The 17,826-nt window shown below is 56.8% G+C and overlaps 1 protein-coding gene across 5 annotated transcripts in view; it reads left to right on the top strand.

The window, feature by feature from the left end:
* Positions 1 to 17,826, top strand: part of CACNA2D2 (calcium voltage-gated channel auxiliary subunit alpha2delta 2) — a 138,203-nt gene that overhangs the window by 19,846 nt on the left and 100,531 nt on the right. For all 5 annotated transcript variants that reach the window (XM_061195396.1, XM_061195394.1, XM_061195395.1 and 2 more), the window contains exon 2: positions 5,814 to 5,895. In XM_061195396.1, the coding sequence (XP_061051379.1) occupies positions 5,814 to 5,895 (82 nt within the window). The remainder of the gene's footprint in view (positions 1 to 5,813; positions 5,896 to 17,826) is intronic.

Genomic DNA, 17,826 nt, shown 5'->3' with positions numbered 1-17,826 from the left:
CCTCTAGGCACTCTGATCTCAATGGCCTGGAGTGGCTTGGCCCACTTGGCCTCTGCGGAGTGAATGACCTTGGCTAGACTTGCCCTCTCTTCTTGGGAGGCTGTGATCAAATCAAGGTTGGGGGCCCTACCCTGGGCTTTGAGTCCTGAAAGATGTTGAGGCCAAGAGTCTTCTCTCCTGAGCGGACAAGCAGGAAAGATGCTCTGGTCATGGGAGGCCCTACCTTTCCCAAGGAGTCTCCCCTGTGTCGGGGTCTCTTAGGTAGTGCAGGGAGTGCTGCAGCCCACCTAGAGGCCCCAGTCCAAGGAGGAGGCACAGCCATCCCACGCTTAATGAGCTGCAGGTCTGAGGAAGGGGACAGGATTGAGGGGAGAGCGGCCCCGCTGCTCAGATGGGTCTGTGTGTGCATGAGTGTGTGGGGCAGTCATCCCTTCCATGAAGCAGTGGTTTCCACCTGCTTCTGTTTGGGGTCCTGGGAGGTAGACAAGCGGTGAGCTTTATCTCCATTTTCCAGATGGGAAAACTGAGGCCTAAGAGGGCACATCTGGTCTAAGGTCACGGAAGAGCCAGGGCTGAATCTGGGCACTCAGTCTAGGTAGAGAGGGATATCCACTGAGTGGTTGGGGAGGACTCCTCGGGGGAGGTGGCTCTGGAGATACCACGATCCTGGGGTGCAGCCTTGAGCTTCCTGCTATTTGCAGCAGGACTGTGGCCTGGGGAGGGGTTGGCCATGTCCCAAGCCCTGCTTCATCAGGGGCCACGACTGCTCTCTGAGCTTTGCATGGCCTCTCCAGGCTGGAATGGGGAGTGGCCCTCTTGCCCATCCACCGGTAATTTTCCCCTGAGACTGGGTGAACCTGACACCCAGGCCCTCTAGACCAGCTCTCTTGGTCTCTCTTCATGTCTAGGTCTCTCTGTCTCTCCTTCTTTCTCTTACCCCTCCTCCTGCCCTATCTTTCTTTCCCCTTCAGAAGACTGCTAAGGCACCAAGGTCGGAGGTGGCAGGCCAGCTGAATCAGAATAATTAAATAGCATTTTATTTTAAATCATTGCCTCCCCCAGAGCTGAAAGAATAATTGGCCAGTCCGTCACAAGAGAAGCAGGAGACCCGTGGGCCCTCACCATTGCCAAGTTTGGCTCATAGTACCCTCGGCAGCAAGTGGCCTCCCCTGTGACTGCTCCCCTGCACCCTTCACCTGCCCTAGCCTAGCCCTGCCCTGCCCTCCACTCCTCCCACCTCACCTGTTGTTCTACCCTCGGCATCTCCCCCTCCACGATGACTGCCTTGATTGAGCTGAGGGGAGGGCTGCAGACTGCTCTTAGGCCCCCAGTGGAATGGGGTTTATCCAGACAGTCTGCCTGGCAGAGGCAGTCTGTAGCAAGGCTTTGATGGCAAAGAAAACACCTCCTTGGAAGTGGTGAGAAGGCCTGCAGAAGTAGGTGGGGGTCCAGAGATCCTCGCCCCTACTGGGCCTTAGCCTCTCCTGGGCCTTCCCCTGTCTGCTCTTGAACAAAGCCCTCCCCCTTCCCTCTCGTCACTCTGCAGGGTCCAGCCGCCCACACCTACCCTTGCCCTCTGAGGGTGAACCTGCAGTGTCACCTGTCTCTGGTTTTCTGATTTGTTTAATTATAGATGAGTTTTCTGCATAATTTATTCCAAAAGCCTGGATTATACTGTACAATTAAATCACATTCTGATCAACAACTTCACGTATAAAATTAACAACTGGCAACAGTTTAAACTATGCTGTTGCATCTGTATACAGGCTCTTTCCCTCTTCTCTTCCCTCCCCTCCGCTCCCCTCCCCTCTCCTCCCCTCCCTTCCCCTCCCTTCCTCCCCTCTCCCGTCTTCCCTACCTCTTCCTCCCTGTCTGGGGGAGCCTGTGCAGCTGGCCTTGGAGCTGGAGGCCCTCACTGCTCTTGTAGCTTGACCTGGGGCCTCCCCAGCCTTCTAGCGGGAGTCTTGATAGTTCTGTCTGCTAAAGGGGGTCCTCAGCTCCAGCTCCTCACTCCACACATGGATGATTTTGCTCCCTTGCCTAATGATGACACCTCCTCTTCCCTCATGTACTCCTCTTGGTTCTGAAACATGCCCTGGAGACTAAAAGACCTGGAGTCCCACAGCAACTGGTATCATCTTCTTCCTGCTGGGCTGCCCTCAACCCTCTAGCCCTGGGACACACACATCTTTGCCCTGTGCCTGCTCCCGGCCTCTCTCAGCCTGGGGAGCAGGGGGTTACAGGGAGCCATTAGGGAAACCCTTTCCACAGTTCCCTCCCTCTGTGCTCTCTCCCCCCAGCAGGCACTCAGGGAAGATTTTCTGAGCACTGGGGGGCGAGGAAGGGCTGGATTTGATGAGCTTCTAGCCCTCAGGGGACTGCCCAATAATAATACTGCCCATCAAGGTTCCATGTGGATTTGGCCCTGAAAGGTATTCAGCCAGTCATTATCTTCCCTGTTTACAGACAGGAAAGCTGAGGTTCTAAGGGGCAAAAACTCTCCAAGGTCACACAGCTGACAGAGGTAGCCTCTCCCTTAGGCTTCCCAGAGGCTGCATTGTCCTAGGAGGGTGGGGTCATGGAGCTGATGGAGCCAGGAAGACAGGTCTGGCTTCTCTCTGTAGAACATGGCTCCGCACCTGTCCTTGCCAGGGGCCTCAGTTTTCTTGTTTGTGAAATGGGAGCTCAGTGCCTGCACCCCACTAGGTTTGGGCACATTGGAGGACATAATGGTGTGAGGCTGTCCCCAGCCTGTCATGCCCACACCAGACATCATGCCGGCTGCAGTCCCTGGCTGCACGTGCCTCCTCCCAGACACTCTCCTCACTGTCTTGCTAATTTGGCACTTAGAGACACTTGGAGATAAGCAGTGTCATCTCAATGAAGCCCATGGAAAATCACAGGGATGTGGGGAGCCAGCAGGGGGATCTACCCTGTTGGGGGGGTGACCCATGGGCCACACTGTCTGGCCAGGGAGGCAATGGGAGATCCAGGCACCTGGGTCCAGGTTGATGGGATCCCAGGCAGGATTTGGTCAGTTTGCCTTTGACCCAGTGGTGCCATGAATCCTGATGCATCCCCAATCCTTTCAAAGCCCCCTTGCCCTTCTGTTGGTGTGAGTATGACTGCCTGGCCAGCGTTAGTACGGGCTTGGTGGGTGGTTTCTCCTGCCTCTGGGCAGGAACACTGCAGGTGCATAGTTGACTCCTGGCCTCCTGGGTCCCATGTGTCACCCCTTGGAACCAGCACTGGGACACCAGCCAAACTCTGGAACCCACAAAGTCATGTCTCTGTGATGATGAAATGAATGATCTATCCGTTCTTTTAAACTCTTGGACACGTGTTGCCTTCCTAGTTGGGTTTGGTTTAGGTGAATAATCAGAATAACTTGTTTTCCCTGGCATCGTGATGATGGGCATTGCAGCTGGGGCCTGGGGTCTACCCATCAGACCCACCGTGCCAGACCAAGGACTAGAGCCACCTCTAGACCCCAGGAGGGTGTGCCTGTTCTGATGTGTCATGGGTAGGCCAGTCCCTGTGGCCCATAGCAACATCCTAGGCTCTGTCTCAGGAGCATAAAACAGCCACCTGACACACTGTCAGGTGCTTATGGCTCAGCCAGGGCCAAGCCATCAGCGCCTGGTGGACTGGAGCCAGGGGACAAGCAGGCTCTCCATTCTCTGCTGGGCTTTGCCCTCCCCCAGCAAAAAACCTCCCCTGGTGGTTGAGGCCTGATCACCCTTCATAGCCTGGCCTGCAGCCTGGCCTCCACCTGGGCTTGGGGTTAGCTTTTCCCCTGCAGTGGGGAGCAGAGGTGGGCATCAGGCTGTGTCTCAGCCAGCAACAAGCTGAAGCTGATACCTCTTTCTCTTTTTTTAAAAAATAGATTTTATTTATTTATTTATTTATTTTTGGCTGTGTTGGGTCTTCGTTGCTGCACACGGGCTTTCTCTAGTTGCGGCGAGCGGGGGCTGCTCTTTGTTGTGGTGCACGGGCTTCTCACTGCGGTGGCTTCTCTTGTTGCGGAGCACTGGCGCTAGGCGCGTGGGCTTCAGTAGTTGTGGCTCGCAGGCTCAGTAGTTGTGGCTCACGAGCTCTAGAGCTCAGGCTCAGTAGTTATGGCTCATGGGCTTAGTTGCTACAGAACATGTGGGATCTTCCCGGACCAGGGCTTGGACCAATGTCCCCTGCATTGGCAGGCGGATTCTTAACCACTGCACCACCAGGGAAGCCCAATACCCCTTTCTTTTGATGTTGACTTTTTTTTTCCATCACGGTCCTGACATTCAGCTTGGCAAATTGCAATTAGTGATCCGCCCGCTTCCTGATCTGAGTTCCCATGCCAACTGATGCGGGCACACACAATGGCAAGGGCCCAGCCCCCAGCCACGGGGATATGGGGCAGGGGGCTGGGGTAAAGACTTAAGCTGTTCTGACCCAGGGAGCTATAAGAGTCCTGGCCCCGAGTGGCAATAGGGGAGGTGGGGAAGGTAACAGGCCCAGGGCAGGAGTTGGGGCCAGACTCAATCTCCCGGATCCCATGGCTCCTGGGGTACCCCTCCAGAAGTTGGGGGCTGGCTTCACCCCACCCTTACCTGGCCTCACGGGATGTGCTTAACCTGTGAGCATATTTCAGTCTGTGTGGTAATTCTCCTATGAGCCCTCCCGGGGAAGGCTTTGTTCTGTGTCTGGTGGGAAGGGGAAGTTGAGATACCTTTCAGATGCATTAGGGCAGGGGCTTTGGTCACAGCAGAAAGTGCTTTTGGCATTGTGGAGAGTGTCTTTCTGGCCGGCAGGCCCTGGCAAGGGCTGGTGTGATTTTGCTCACCTGATCTGGCACTGCCTAAAGTGGGATCACAGGTTAGAACCCAGGCCAGCCCTCTCCCCAGACACCATCCCTGTTCATGAGCGCGGGCTGAGAATACAGGACCTGTGACCACCTGTCCATCCTGTCCCCTCACAAAGATCCCTGTGCAGCACCCTTGACCCTCCAGTTCCCGTGTGTTCTTCTCAGACCCTACAAGGTGGCCCCAAATTATCCCCACTTTCTGGAGGAGGATAGTGAGACCCAGATAGGTTAAAACGAGCTCAGCGTGGCACCAGTGCAAGGGAGACCTGCTCGGGCTGGTGGCTCGGGTGAAGGGCTCATGGGGCTTGCCAGGCCCCCAGAAAGGTGCGGGATAGTCTGAACTGGACCTGTGGGTAGACAGTTCATGCGGGGCATCTAGCGATGAGCCTCTGTTTACTAGGGTACTGGAAAGGCGGGGGCCGTCTGAGCAGGAAGCTCTCCATGTCCACTGTTTAAATGAGGCCCAGAGGGGCAGGGGCCTGCCCCAGGTTACACAGCGACTTGGTGGTGGCAGCAGCTCTCATGCTCCCTCCCCTTGCGCAGGTGCCACCCAGCCTTGGGGCAGAAGGCTCTGAGATCCAGCAGATACCAGGCTCACTCACATCCCCTCCTCCCTGGTATCCTGAGTCCCCATGTTCAGAGCAGCAGCATCAAGGGCTGGCTCTTCACGGTGAAAAATAGTCTCCCTGCAGGCTTCTTGGAGCCGCTGGACTCCCTCAGTGCATTTAAACTATAATCTGCTCCCCTCTCTGGCTGTCCAACAGTACGTGAGGAGAGCCTGGGCCACCAGGTCCAGACTTCAAAGGGAATCAGAGGCACGCTCTGGTTCCCAGCCTCTGTTTCTCTTCTAGTGAAAATTGGGTTCTGAAGGGGCGGCTGCTGCGGGTCACCCCTAGGTGGCCGGGGCGGGGCTGTTCCAGCCCCAGGCGGGTCCTCCTGACACTCCTCTCCTCTCTGCACACAGGATGCAGCACTGGGCCCGGCGCCTGGAGCAGGAGATCGATGGTGTGATGCGGATCTTTGGGGGTGTGCAGCAGCTCCGTGAGGTAAGCCTGGTGCCCCTGGCTTTCCCTTTAGGGACCCTCTTCCAGCTGGAAGTGGGGGAAGGGCTTCAGCAATAAGGAGTGAGGAAGGCTTGGTGCAGCTGAGGACCCAGCGTGATGGGACACTGTGGACTCATGGGGGCAGGTGGGGAAACAGCTAGAGAAACAGTGACTCCTTCGGGTCTTTGCCTGCTCTTCCCCAGGTCACAATGTTGAAGTGGTACTTAGTCGGCTCTGATGGGTAGGTGTCGGGCTTTTCAGGAGGGTGAGATCTGTTTTTGAGGCAGCATACGGGGTGGGAGTCCAGGTCCTGGAGGGTCCCGTGGGTGTAGTTGTGCACGGAAGCCAGAGAGACTGTCCTCGCAATGAGTGGGGTGGCCAGGCCGAACAGCCCCAGAGAGCAGTCAGTGCTGCCTGCTCAAGGAGCTGCAGCACGAGACAAGAGGCAAGCGAGTGCTTGGTGAGATGAGGTATCGGGGGTGGGAGGGGTGATTGATTAGACGCGAGCAACCACATTCATCCTGGGAGATTATGTTAATATTTGAAATAGTGATGTGAAGAGCAGGCCATCCGTCACCCCCAGAAGGCTGCAAAATGTGTCGCTGTTGGGCCACAGGCTCCTGAGCTGTCGCTCTTTACGTGGAAACGCAGAGGCTTGGAGAGCTGAGCTCTTGGAGTGCTTGGGGTGGGGCTCCCAGGTACGTGCTGGACCTTAAGGAGCTCTTACTGGCGGCTTGGGCCAGAAAGTGCAACCTGAACTGTACAGGGGGTTAACGGGGATCTCGTACTGCTGGTGGGCTTGGGAACAGCAGAGTAAGTGGAGTTATTATTGGGGGTCCAGGCTCCCGGCTTGGCGATTAGATACTCCACTGTGTTCCTGTGTCCCTCTTGGTCAGGGCCAGGTCAGCAGAGGTACGTCTGTGGGGCAGCTGCTATGAGGTGGTGTCCTCGGGCCTTTCCCCATGCTTAGCTTGTAGCAGATACCCAGGAAATGGGGGTGGCAGTGAATGTGTTGACATTGGCTGTGGATGTAGGACCTCTGGCACAGGATGGGGCTGATCAGGGGTGGCTAACGTGGTGGTAACATAGTTAGGAGGGGGAGTCCAGGTGGGGGTCTGCACCATCAACTTGCCGGGGTTCCTTCCGCCCAACCCCAGTGGCCCAGCCTCTCTGAATCTCCCTTCCCTGGTTACTGGGCTTGAATTGCAGTAACCCGCATCGTACCCTCTTCCTGTGAACTTTCAATGACTCAGCCACACTCGGAGGCCAGCAGAGCTTTCCAGAGAAGGCACTGTAGGAAAAGCTGTTGCGGAACAGAAGTCAATTTATGCTCAGGAATAGCACCCAGCACTTACTAGGTTCTAAGTGGGCACTGCCAAGTGCAGCTGTGCAGGTTAATGAAGAAATGAGAGTTCCCTGGAATGTGTGTAATGTGCCTCTCCAAGCTTCATATTGGGACATAAGATGTACCCCACATAAGGAGTTAACCATGCACTTCCAGTCAAGAATCTTCCGTACTTTCAATCCTCAGCTCAAGGATACTGCTTATTTTATAGTCGTGGGCAACTCAGACCCTAAAAGTTTGCCAGTGGGAAAATAACGTACACATTTCATGCCTGAGACTCAGGTCTGTCTGAACCATAGCTTCCTGGGTGGTGCAGACCAGAGATGGAATCCAGCTCAGCATACCCACTGTGTGCTCTTGGGCAAGTCCTAGACCCTCTCTGATCCTCATTCTTGGTACATGGCTTGGCCGGGAGGTCTGCCTGGAGGATGAGGTGCTGAGAATGGCAGGGGACAGGCTGACACAGATACACTTCTAGAAATCAAATTTGAATTTCCCTCATTGATCATTTTGATTCCCAGGATATGTTGTTCCCTTCCTTTCTCATGGGAGTTGAGTGATTCCAGACACTTTCATCAATGAGCACATCCTTCCCCGCCCCCACCTTCCCAGTGGTTACCAAAGTCACGCAGCCAGGTACGGCAGAACGGGGGCTTGAACACAGGGCTCCTGACTCCTGTCCCAGGGCGTTGCTTCTCCTCTAGCTAGGCCTTCCCTCTTGGGGTGGGCAGGATGAGCCTGGGAAAGAGGGGAGCTGGGCCAGGTTTGGTGTGGCTATAGCCAGGGAGAGAAGTGCTGACCTGGCGTTCTGGGCTCCTTCTGGCATCCCTCTGCCCGTCGACAGCTGCCAGCTCTCCAGTGGCTCTCTGTCCTGCTCCAGTTTTTCTCACCTGCTTCCTTAGCCTCTTGTTTCCCACTGACAGCTCTGGGGCTGCTTCTTGGCACAGGACACCCCTGTGAGGTGGGCGGCCGGGGAGCAAGTGAAGAGTTCTAGAGGAAAAGGGCAACCCTGTGAGAGCAGGAGGGAGCCAACCGGCCCCTCTTCCCCAAAACCCCTGGCACCCCTGACTAAGCCACCAGGGCTCTCCTTCAAGTGCGTATGAGAGGGCCCATGTGGCCAGCCCATGCCCTGAGAGCCAGACTCTGAGAGTCAGGAGGATGCTTGCATCGAAGCCCTGACCCAGCTGCGATGCTCCGTGGACCCTGGTACCACCTCTGCCAAGCTTATGGCCTCAGTCCCCATTGGGGCCGCCCCTCTCCATGCTTCCTCGAGGTGCCCCCAAACACCTTGCCACTGGGGTGATCCTTGGCTTTCTTCCCCAACATGGTTGCCCTCTCCACCGGCCCCAGTCCTAGAGGCAGCCCGACCCCCAGAAGCTGGGTGCCATAGAGCTGCAAGAGTTCAGAAACTGCAAACGGTGGCATTTAGGAGCATTTTCCTTGTCTTGGCACTTCCCTCCTCCCGACCTCACCACAACCCCATGGGGGCGTGGTTGGGTGCAGACTGTGGCCCATTTACAGGCTGGGCACCATGGCACACCTTGGTGGAGTGTGGGGGCTGTCTGCAAAGACCCTGTCACATTTCCTCATCTAACCCCAGGGCCAGCACAGAGTAGGAGTGCCCACTGTGGCCTGCTGCTCCTGAGCCATGCCCCACCGGGTAAACCCAGCCCCACCTCCCCGCCAGCCCTGGCTTACTCCTGCAGTGAACAGGCCACAGAAGTGTGGGCCCTACTGCAGTCTGCCCCCTCCAGGGCTCCTAGAAGCTGAGCAAGGTCTCCTGAGCCCCTTTCCTACCCTCCCCCATCAGCACCATATTGTCATCCTTTGGGGGGATAGCAGAGAGCATATGCTTGGGCTCTGAGCTCATTCACATAATGAGGCTGATCAGGATGAATAATTCATCAGGTGCCTGCGGGTACACGGGGGACCATGTGGAGACGGCCTGTCTCCCCACTCTGAAGCCCAGGTCACTCTGATGGGTACAGCCAGGGACCTGTCCCCTTCTGACTGGGTGTCCAGGGTAGAAAGGGAACAACTCTGGGGACCTTGTGGGAAAGCAAAGCAAGACAGATTATAGCCAGACAGGAGGAAGAACCAGTGGCTCATCAGGTGCACCAGCCCTGGGACGGATTCCTGATTTGGGTGAGACACCTTCCATGGAGGGTCTCTACAGAAGGAAGTGAGAAGATCCTCTGTCTGGGGTGGGGGTCGGGGGTGAGGAAAGTCTGTCTGGCTAGAGCTGGTATGGGAGCAGAGACCTGGGATAGTCATGTCTGTGGACTACAGGCCATCCTCTGGGGAAGCTCAATCCAAGTCTGGACCTGTGGGAGCATTTCTCAGTCCACATCAACCCCCACACGTGTCTCAGGGCAGAAGTGGCTCAGAGCCCTGCCTATGTCCCTGGCTGCTTCCGCCCCCATGACGGCCTTAGCCCAGCTGTATGCTGCTAGTCACTTGTGGGGAAACCGAGGTGTGGTTGACTGTCTTTACCCACCAGTCCCATCCTGGAGCCCTGACTTGCTAGCCCTGGGTAGTGGTGGGGTTGGTGAGAAATATCAAGGCAGAGGTGCAGGCCTGGTGCGGCCCCTCCCCTGGACTGCTGAGCTGCATCCACAGAGAGTGAGACCCCAGGACTCAGAGATCCCTGACCCCAAGTCTCCTGCTCCCCTCCCCACGGCTGTGCTTCTCTGGACAGTCATGGTGAATCAGACAAATGCTGTTCATGTGTCCCCACTTCTGTGGGTAGCCAGAAATGGGATTTTTGAACCAGTGACGGCACCATAGTCCTAGCCCATCTTGTCTGCCCCTGGCCATCCCCACACCGCGTCTGCTCAGTGCTCCCTGGGAATGTGTAATTAATATTTGCAGAGTGCCACATCTGGAGCTGGCTCCAGGCAATGACCAAAGTCTGGCCACATTGAGGACCCCTTTCCTGAAGGGCTCAGGGAGGCAGGAACAGGGCCCTCTGCAGGTGCCCTTGAAACAGGCTTCTCCCAGGACTTCCCTGGTGATGCAGTGGATGAGACTCCACACTCCCCATGCAGGGGGCCCAGGTTCGATCCCTGGTGAGGGAACTAGATCCCACATGCATGCCACAACTAAGGAGCTTGCCTGCCGTAACTAAGACCCGGTGCAACCAAATAAATAAAAAAATACAGGCTTCTCCCTGTTCCTCCACTCCCACCCCCCGCTGGTACCGCCAATTCCTGAAACACATGCGCCGTCACACACTGGCTCAGGGGGTGCTGGCCGAGGCTGTGTTTGGCCCCCCTTTGGGGTAAGGGGTCCTCTCTGGGCATCTCAGGTGGGATCAGCAATGTCCAGGAGTGCCAGGGAAGCTCAGAACGCTAGAGGGGCGGCAGAAGAGGATGAAGGAAGCTGGGGTGGGGGAAGGTGCCAGGGGACAGAAGCAGCCCTGAGAGGGCCAGAATGGGGAGTTCAAGTGGCTGTGACCCCCAGACCTACAGTTGGTCCTTCTATCAAAGCACTGTGGTTCACATGTGCCCCAAGAGGCAGTCCACTTTGGCCAGGTGGACCTGCACTCACGCAGGACATGCACGGTTGTCCCAGCTAATGTGCTCAGTCCAGAGAGCGGTGGTGAGGGAGACCCACCCAGGCCCATCACACTCCCTCCCCAGGGTTACTGGAGCCTCCGAACCATCATCCTAGGGGCTCTGCTCCTTGTGCAGCACCCCCCTCCTCCAGCCACCTTCCGCTGAGGCCCAGCGACACCCTGCTCTGTCCTAGTGTAGATGATTGGGGTGTGGGGTGCGTGAAGGGGGGGGTGGGCGGGGCGCGGGTGTGAAGTATGCCGCTGGGTAAGGATTGCTGCCGCTCGCCTCTCTAAAAACCCACATATATTATTCTTTAATGGAAAGTTAATTGTCTTATTATTCCCTCCATATGGTCCTCTTGCTCAGCACCCAGCAGGGATGCATGGGACTGAGGGGGGGGCTCCTGGGAGGGCGTCTGAAACGTGGTGAGGCTGCCACGTGAGCATAATTGGATATACTGAGGCAGAGCCATTGGAGCCTGGCGGAAGCCCTTCCTGGACCCCCTCTTTGTCCCCCTAGCCCAGCCTGCTCCTCACCTCTTTCCTTCCCACGTCCTGCCCTGGGGGTGGCCTCTTCTGGCACCACCTCCCCACTGTGAGTTCTGGGAATGCTCTCTCCCGAGCCCTGTGCGGGGAGATGGAGGGTGGTTGTTGCCCTCCTGCTTGCCCCTCCCAGCACATACTCCGTTGTTGCCTGAAGGAGAAAATTCCATTTTTGAGAAGCTTTTCAAAAGCCAATTCGTCTGTGGCAGGAGCTCCTGCCTGACGGCCAGCTGACTGGCTTTGGTCTCCTGCACCTCTTCTACATGTCCCCCACCAGAGAGGGGGCACGGGGAGGTCAATGTTGGGAGGAGGGCTGCCCCAAGACACCTGGCCCAGGGGCCCTGGCTCATGTTGGCCATGCCTTCCATGGGCACCAGCTGCCTGGAGCCACCCCCAAGCTGATGGCTCCTCTGGGGCTGCTAAGCTGAGCCAGTAGTTGTGCCCTTCTCAGCCCCTGCCCCTCCCAAGGCCTCTCCTCCTCCTCCCCAGAGTGTGAGGGTGTGAGGTCAGAAGAGCCTCACAGCAGGTGGGGGATACAGTGACAGGAAGGTCCCCAGAGGGGCATGCCTGGGTGGTCGCATCTCTGGCTAACTCAGAACCCCTTGCTCCTGGAGTCTTGTAGGGGAAGACAGGGGCAGGGAGCCCTGCTAGGAGGCTTCAGGGTTCTGGGACAGCCTCAGCAAAGAGCTGTTGCCCAGGTTCCTGTGGAGGTTGTGGGTGTGGAGGGAACAGGTCTATGGGAGAGGCGTCTCTGCGTGGGATCAGCAGACCCACGCCTGGTGATACAGGCATGGGAGAAGGGCCAGCAGCTTCTGTCTTGTGCCAAGAGGTCACCGTGGGGCCACATATGAGGTTAGCTCCCAGAGGCCAGAGAATGGCTCAGGGCAGGAGAGAAGAGCTGTGTCTTCTGAGCTGCTACAGCTGGTAGGTGGCAGAACTAGAATTTGAACCTGGAGCCTGTGCCGTGGGCCACACTGAATGGTGGGTGGTGGAGGAAAGACTGAAGTGGGGAGCAATGGCAGAGCTGGGCCTCCCCGTACCATGGGACCTGGCACATGCTGTCCTGCCTCTCTGAGCCTTGGTTCCCCCATCTGTGACATGGGGATCTGAGCCCCTGTCCTCAAGGGAGCAGGGACAAGGAAAGGCTGCAGACAGAGCCCTGCAAATGTAAGGGTGCTTTTGTGACCCCCTCCACTATCAGTTGCCTGCCCTTCCAGGAGTTAGTTATAGTTTTAGACAGTTCAGGTGCCCAAAGTGTCACCTTTGCTTGTTGAAGCCCAGGAATTTGGAAATTGGTTTCCTCTTCCCTGCCCTCTTAGTCCTGTTTAGGCTGCTATAACAGAATACCATAAACTGGGTGACTTATAAACAACAGAAACTTCTCATGTTTCTAGAGGCTGGGAAGTTCAAGATCCAGGCATCAACAGATTTGGTGTTTGGTGAAAGCCCACTTCCTGGCAGCTGTCTTCTCACTGTGACCACTCGTGGTGGAAGGGGTGAAGGATCTCTCTGGGGTCTCCTTCATAAGGCACTAATCCCATTCACAAGGGCTCTACCCTTATGACCTAATCACCTCCCAAGGGGCCCACCTCTAAATACTATCACAATGGGGATTGGGTTTCAACATATGAATTTGGGGGGGAGACACAAACATTCAATCTGTAGTACCTTCTGACCATGACATCTTTGGGGGACCTTACTGGGAGAGGCACAAAGGCCACCAGAGCTTGAAGAAACAGGGCCTATGGGCCACGGAAGGGAACCAGCTGCAGAGGCATCCCCTGGGGAGGAAGCGGGTGGAGGTGAAGGGAAGGGCATCTGCGCCCAGAAGAGGCCTGTGAGTCTGTTTCTCAAATCAGTCACCCAGTCGGCAGCTTGTCTCCCAGGCCCTGTGGGCTCAGAGAAGGGCACGGGACTGGGCTGGCCTTGGAGTAGGGGTGGTAGGAAGCCACCAAGCTCTGCGTTCTTGAGGGCGGCAGCTCTCAGACTGAGGTCCCTCAGTTTAAGAAAGAGACAATCTCAGAGGCATGATCAGAACCATACCAGCAGACAGCGCCGCTCTTTCTGGAAGTTTTGGTTGAGAACCAGTGGCTTTGCTGCAGGCCCCTCCCATGAAGTGGATGCCCCTCAATCCTTCCATCTTGGGAATCTGGGCTGTTTGTCCAACTTTCCTAAGGCAAGGCCCACCTCCCATGGCAAGAGTTCTGATAAACACCTTGGCTCTCTTCTGGGGTCCCCAGGGAGGCTGACCTTGCAGCAGAACAGCTGGGGGTCAGCTCCGATGGGGACCAAGTGCTTGCAGATTGTTGAGGAGAGGCCAGAGTGTGCTTCCTTCTCCCCTGGCCTCTGCATCCACCTCTGGAGAGTGATAGAGCTGCATGTCCAGAGCCGGAGGCTCAACTGGATAATCAAGGGTGGGAGATGGGGGATGGAGTAGAGGACCGAATGGGTTTCCATGCTGGGCCCCCGGGGATGGCTGACCCCATCTGCATTCCTCCGCCCTCCTCCACCCCCATCCATGGCTGGATCAGTGGCAGCCACGGGGACACTTGCCTGAGATCCGTGGAGCCCCAAGCATTTGGCAGAGGCAGAGAAGTAATTGGTTCTGACAAACCACAGCCGGCCCCAGGGGCAACATGAGCAGCATTTACCATGACCAGGCAGGAGATGGAGGCTCAGCCTGGCCTCCCTCCACCTTCTCTGAGCATGGCTCCCCTCTCCTTGTGAGTGGAGATCTGGTGTTTGGAGAAGGTTACAGAGCCCCAAACTCCCAATCTTTCCTATACCTCTCAGTGCTGGGAGCTGGCTGGCTGGAGGTGGGGGGTAGGGGGGACAAGGACAGGGGGTAGATCCTGGGCAGACTCGTCAGGCCCCCTCCCCATCCATCCTTGGGTTCCCATGAATCAGGGAACCAAGTGACTGACCCTAGGACTTTTTCGCCCTAGCCTCAGGATGCAGAGTCAGGGGCTGGGCCCCCACCTGAGAGGATGTGCAGTCTGGGTGGAGGAACGGGCTGTGCACACACACAGGGTGCACATATACATACATGCCTGCAGTGTACAAACATACATATATGTGGACCACAAGGTTTGGCATGGAGTAGGTGCTCAGCTAGTAACTCTTCAGTGGATGGATTAGCAAAGGGGCAGGCATCTGAGGACTGAGAAGGGAGGGACTGAGGGTCTAAACCATCCCACAGAACAGTGGGAACCATCCAGACCACCTAGGGGAACTGAGGCCCAGTGCATCAAAAAGGTAGAGCTTTGGTGCCAGATGCCCTGAGAGAGGTAAACTTGCATAGGGTCTGTCAGGCTTGGCCCACATAGAGGGTCCCTGACTGCTCTTTGTGAGGGAATGGAGGGTGCGGGGGCTGAGGGGGAGGGCCCAGGAGAAGAGCTGGCTGCACAGTGTGCTGGCACTCAGATGTCAGGCTCGGGTGAGGGAGGCTGGGCTATTCGCGGAGTGACTCAAAGGCCTGGCCAAGGTGTGTGGCCTGGGCAGGAGGAGCCTTTAGGCCTCCAGCCATCCATGTGTCCTCCCCGCCCCCCCACTAGCCTTCTCAGCTTCTTCCTCCTACTCCACTTGCCACTCTCCTCACTCATCCCCCTTCCCTCCAGGCCTCTCCCCAGTTTTAAACCCAGCCCACAGCTCCCTCTCCAAGGAAGCCCTCCAGATCAGTGCTGAGGCAAGTGGTGTCCCACGATCCCCTCTCCCTTCTGCTTTTGCATCCTTCGGGTACACATAGGAGGCAGGAGATGCCAGGGACCTCTGGTGGGCTCAGTTCAGTCTTCCCATCATACGGGGTAGGGAGACCATGACCAGAAGGGCAGGCTCATGCCCGGGCCTCGCAGGAGTCCACCTGAACACAGGCAGTCAGACCTAGAAGGCAACTAGCCCCTGGTGATTATTGGTCCCGTGACTCACTGGGAGACACAGTCTCTGACCTGCAGAGGCTTTGTGAGGTGGGATGTGGCTGGTCAGATGTGGAAGAGAGATGAGAGAAGTGTGATGCTGCGTGTGGGAATGTATGTGCACATGTAGACGTGAACCTGTGTGTGTGCATGTGCTGCCAGCGGGAGCAGGAGCAGGTGAGGTTTGTGTGTCTGTGGAAGGGAGTGGCTGTGCCTGCATGAAATGCTGCATGTAGGGGCATGACCAGGCACGCATGTTTATGTGTGTGTGTGAGAACGTGTGATCCCACATGCGTGTGTGCTTTGTGGGATGTGTGACCAGGCAAGCATGTACGTGCGTGTGTATGTGGTGAGTGCAGAGTTCTGCATGCTCTGTGTGCAGGTGTGAGCAGGCACACTTACAGGCCAGGGTGGAACTGCGAGGAGGCAGGTGCCGCAAGCTCTGTCACCCGAGCAGGCGAGAACTACTTAACCGATTAATTAGTGAAGCCGAGAAATCTCAGTTGTGGGTGAGGAGCTCACACACACACACACACACACACACACAAACACACACACACACACACGCCATGTCCCCATGCACAGTGCACATTCCCCCAAGTCGCTCTGCCTGACACTGTGCTCAGCAGCCCTGCAGGAGGGCAAGGTGCCAGTCGCTTGTGGATCTGTGTCCTCATACCCCTGTGCATCCGTGCCCTGGGCTGCTGGACCAAGCGACCCCTATGGAGAGCACAGCTTTGTGTAAGCTGTCCGTCCTCAGTGCCCCCAGTCAGTGGTGAGGCCGCCCAGACTTTGCCCCATTTCACAGATGAGAGAGCTGTGGCTGGTAAGGGGCACTGGGCAGGAGCCTCATTTCCAGGTTCTGGGCCTCCTGGTAAGGGAGAGCAACCCTTTCTGCCCTGGGCTGGGGTCCACTGAAGTGCTACCTTCATCGGGTTAGGGGGAAGAGTATGGGTGCCTGTAGGCTTAGAGCTGAACTGGAGTCCACGGGGAGCTTCCTACAGCTCAGGACAGGCCACTCCTACCTGCAACCCCCAGGTGCCTTGTCACCAGCCAGCTTCCTCCACATGCCCTGCAGGCAGGCACAGGGGCCTCATCCCTCCCACCCCACAGCCTGCTGACTGCCTTCTCTCTCCTGTCCCTAGAAAGGGAGAGCCCTATGCTCCCCAGCTCCCACAGCCCCGTGTGCCTCCCCATCAGCATGATTGTAGCTGCCTCTTTTCTGAATCTTCCATTCGAGCGCAGCTCCTGGGGCACCGATGGGGTTTGTCGGGCTTTTTTTTTTTTTTTTTAATTTTTAAAAAATTAATTAATTAATTAATTTATTTATTTATTTTTGGCTGCATTGGGTCTTCGTTGCTGCACACGGGCTTTCTCTAGTTGCGGCAAGTGGGGGACACTCTTCGTTGCGGTGAGCAGGTTTCTCATTGTAGTGGCTTCTCTTGTTGCGGAGCATGGGCTCTAGGCGCACGGGCTTCAGCTGTCGGGCTTGGTCCTGAGGCCCAGAGTCTCACTTGATGCTGACTCTTGGCAGGCAGGCCTGCCACCCCCTCCTGCTGCCCCTCGCAGACCCCAGGGGCCTACTGCTGTTTGCCTTGTCGTGCAGGAGACCTGGAAGCCGGGTCAAGTAGCGGCCAGTTGCCTCCTGATCAGGTATTGACAGAGGAGCCTTCCTTATGCTCCATTACAGACATGGAATAAATTGGTGTGCCGTGAATTTATTCTTAAAGGGACTTTCACACTGGGGAAAACTTTTTATAAGAACATTTATATAAAAAGCAATTACCGTGCCAGTAATTTTTATGTATCTTCCCCCTTCCCTCGCCGCCTTTGTGTTTGAACGTGACCGCCTCCCGGGCAGCTGCAGCCTGGCTCCCCGGCCTCCTGGCTATAGCCTACCGCCTGCTGGAGCGCCTCCTCCTCCCGGAAGGCTGCGGATGCAGGTCCCGCCCGGCAGGGGTGCGGGCTCCGGGAGCACAGCTGGGTGGAGTTATGTTCAGAACTCAGGTGCTTTCGAAATTTTCTCCCTCTTGCATCTCTGTCCTGAGGTTGCTCTGTTTCCAGGGCTGGCATGGCCCTTCCAGGCCCCTCTTGGCAGCAGCCGAGCACTTCAAGGCACCTACTTCCCGGCAGCCTCAGGGCCCTGTTCCATGAGGGAGGAAGTGGTGGTGTGGGAGCAGGTATTTTCCCTCCCAAGGAGCCACTAACGGGCACCCTGCTTCCCCAGCCATTATTGCTCTCACACTCGATGCATTATGTAAATTGTCTCCGTTGCTAAGTGGTGGAGGAGCTGCTCAGGGAGAACGGAGGTCTGGAGCCTTCTGGGGAAAGGCAGGAGACTGGCCCTGAAAACTCACTGATCCGTGTCAGGGAGGGTCTGGCAGCCTCCCAGCTTAGACTAGGCCCCCTGGGGCTTGCACTGTCTCCGCCCCAGAGCACAGCTTGGTGAGGGTGGTGGCTGCACCCCACGGCAGACTGGAGGCCGGGTGGGCTCCCTCATTGGACAGGGACGTCAGATTGGACCTTTGCCTCCCTCCTCAGATGGGCTCCCGGGGTAGGACACATGCCCCTCTGCTGCC

The sequence above is a fragment of the Eubalaena glacialis genome, chromosome 7, assembly GCF_028564815.1.
Source record: "Eubalaena glacialis isolate mEubGla1 chromosome 7, mEubGla1.1.hap2.+ XY, whole genome shotgun sequence".
Classification (NCBI taxonomy): Eukaryota; Metazoa; Chordata; class Mammalia; order Artiodactyla; family Balaenidae; genus Eubalaena; species Eubalaena glacialis.
The sequence above is the reverse complement of the archived record's forward strand: the minus strand, read 5'-3'. Positions and strand labels throughout refer to the sequence as shown.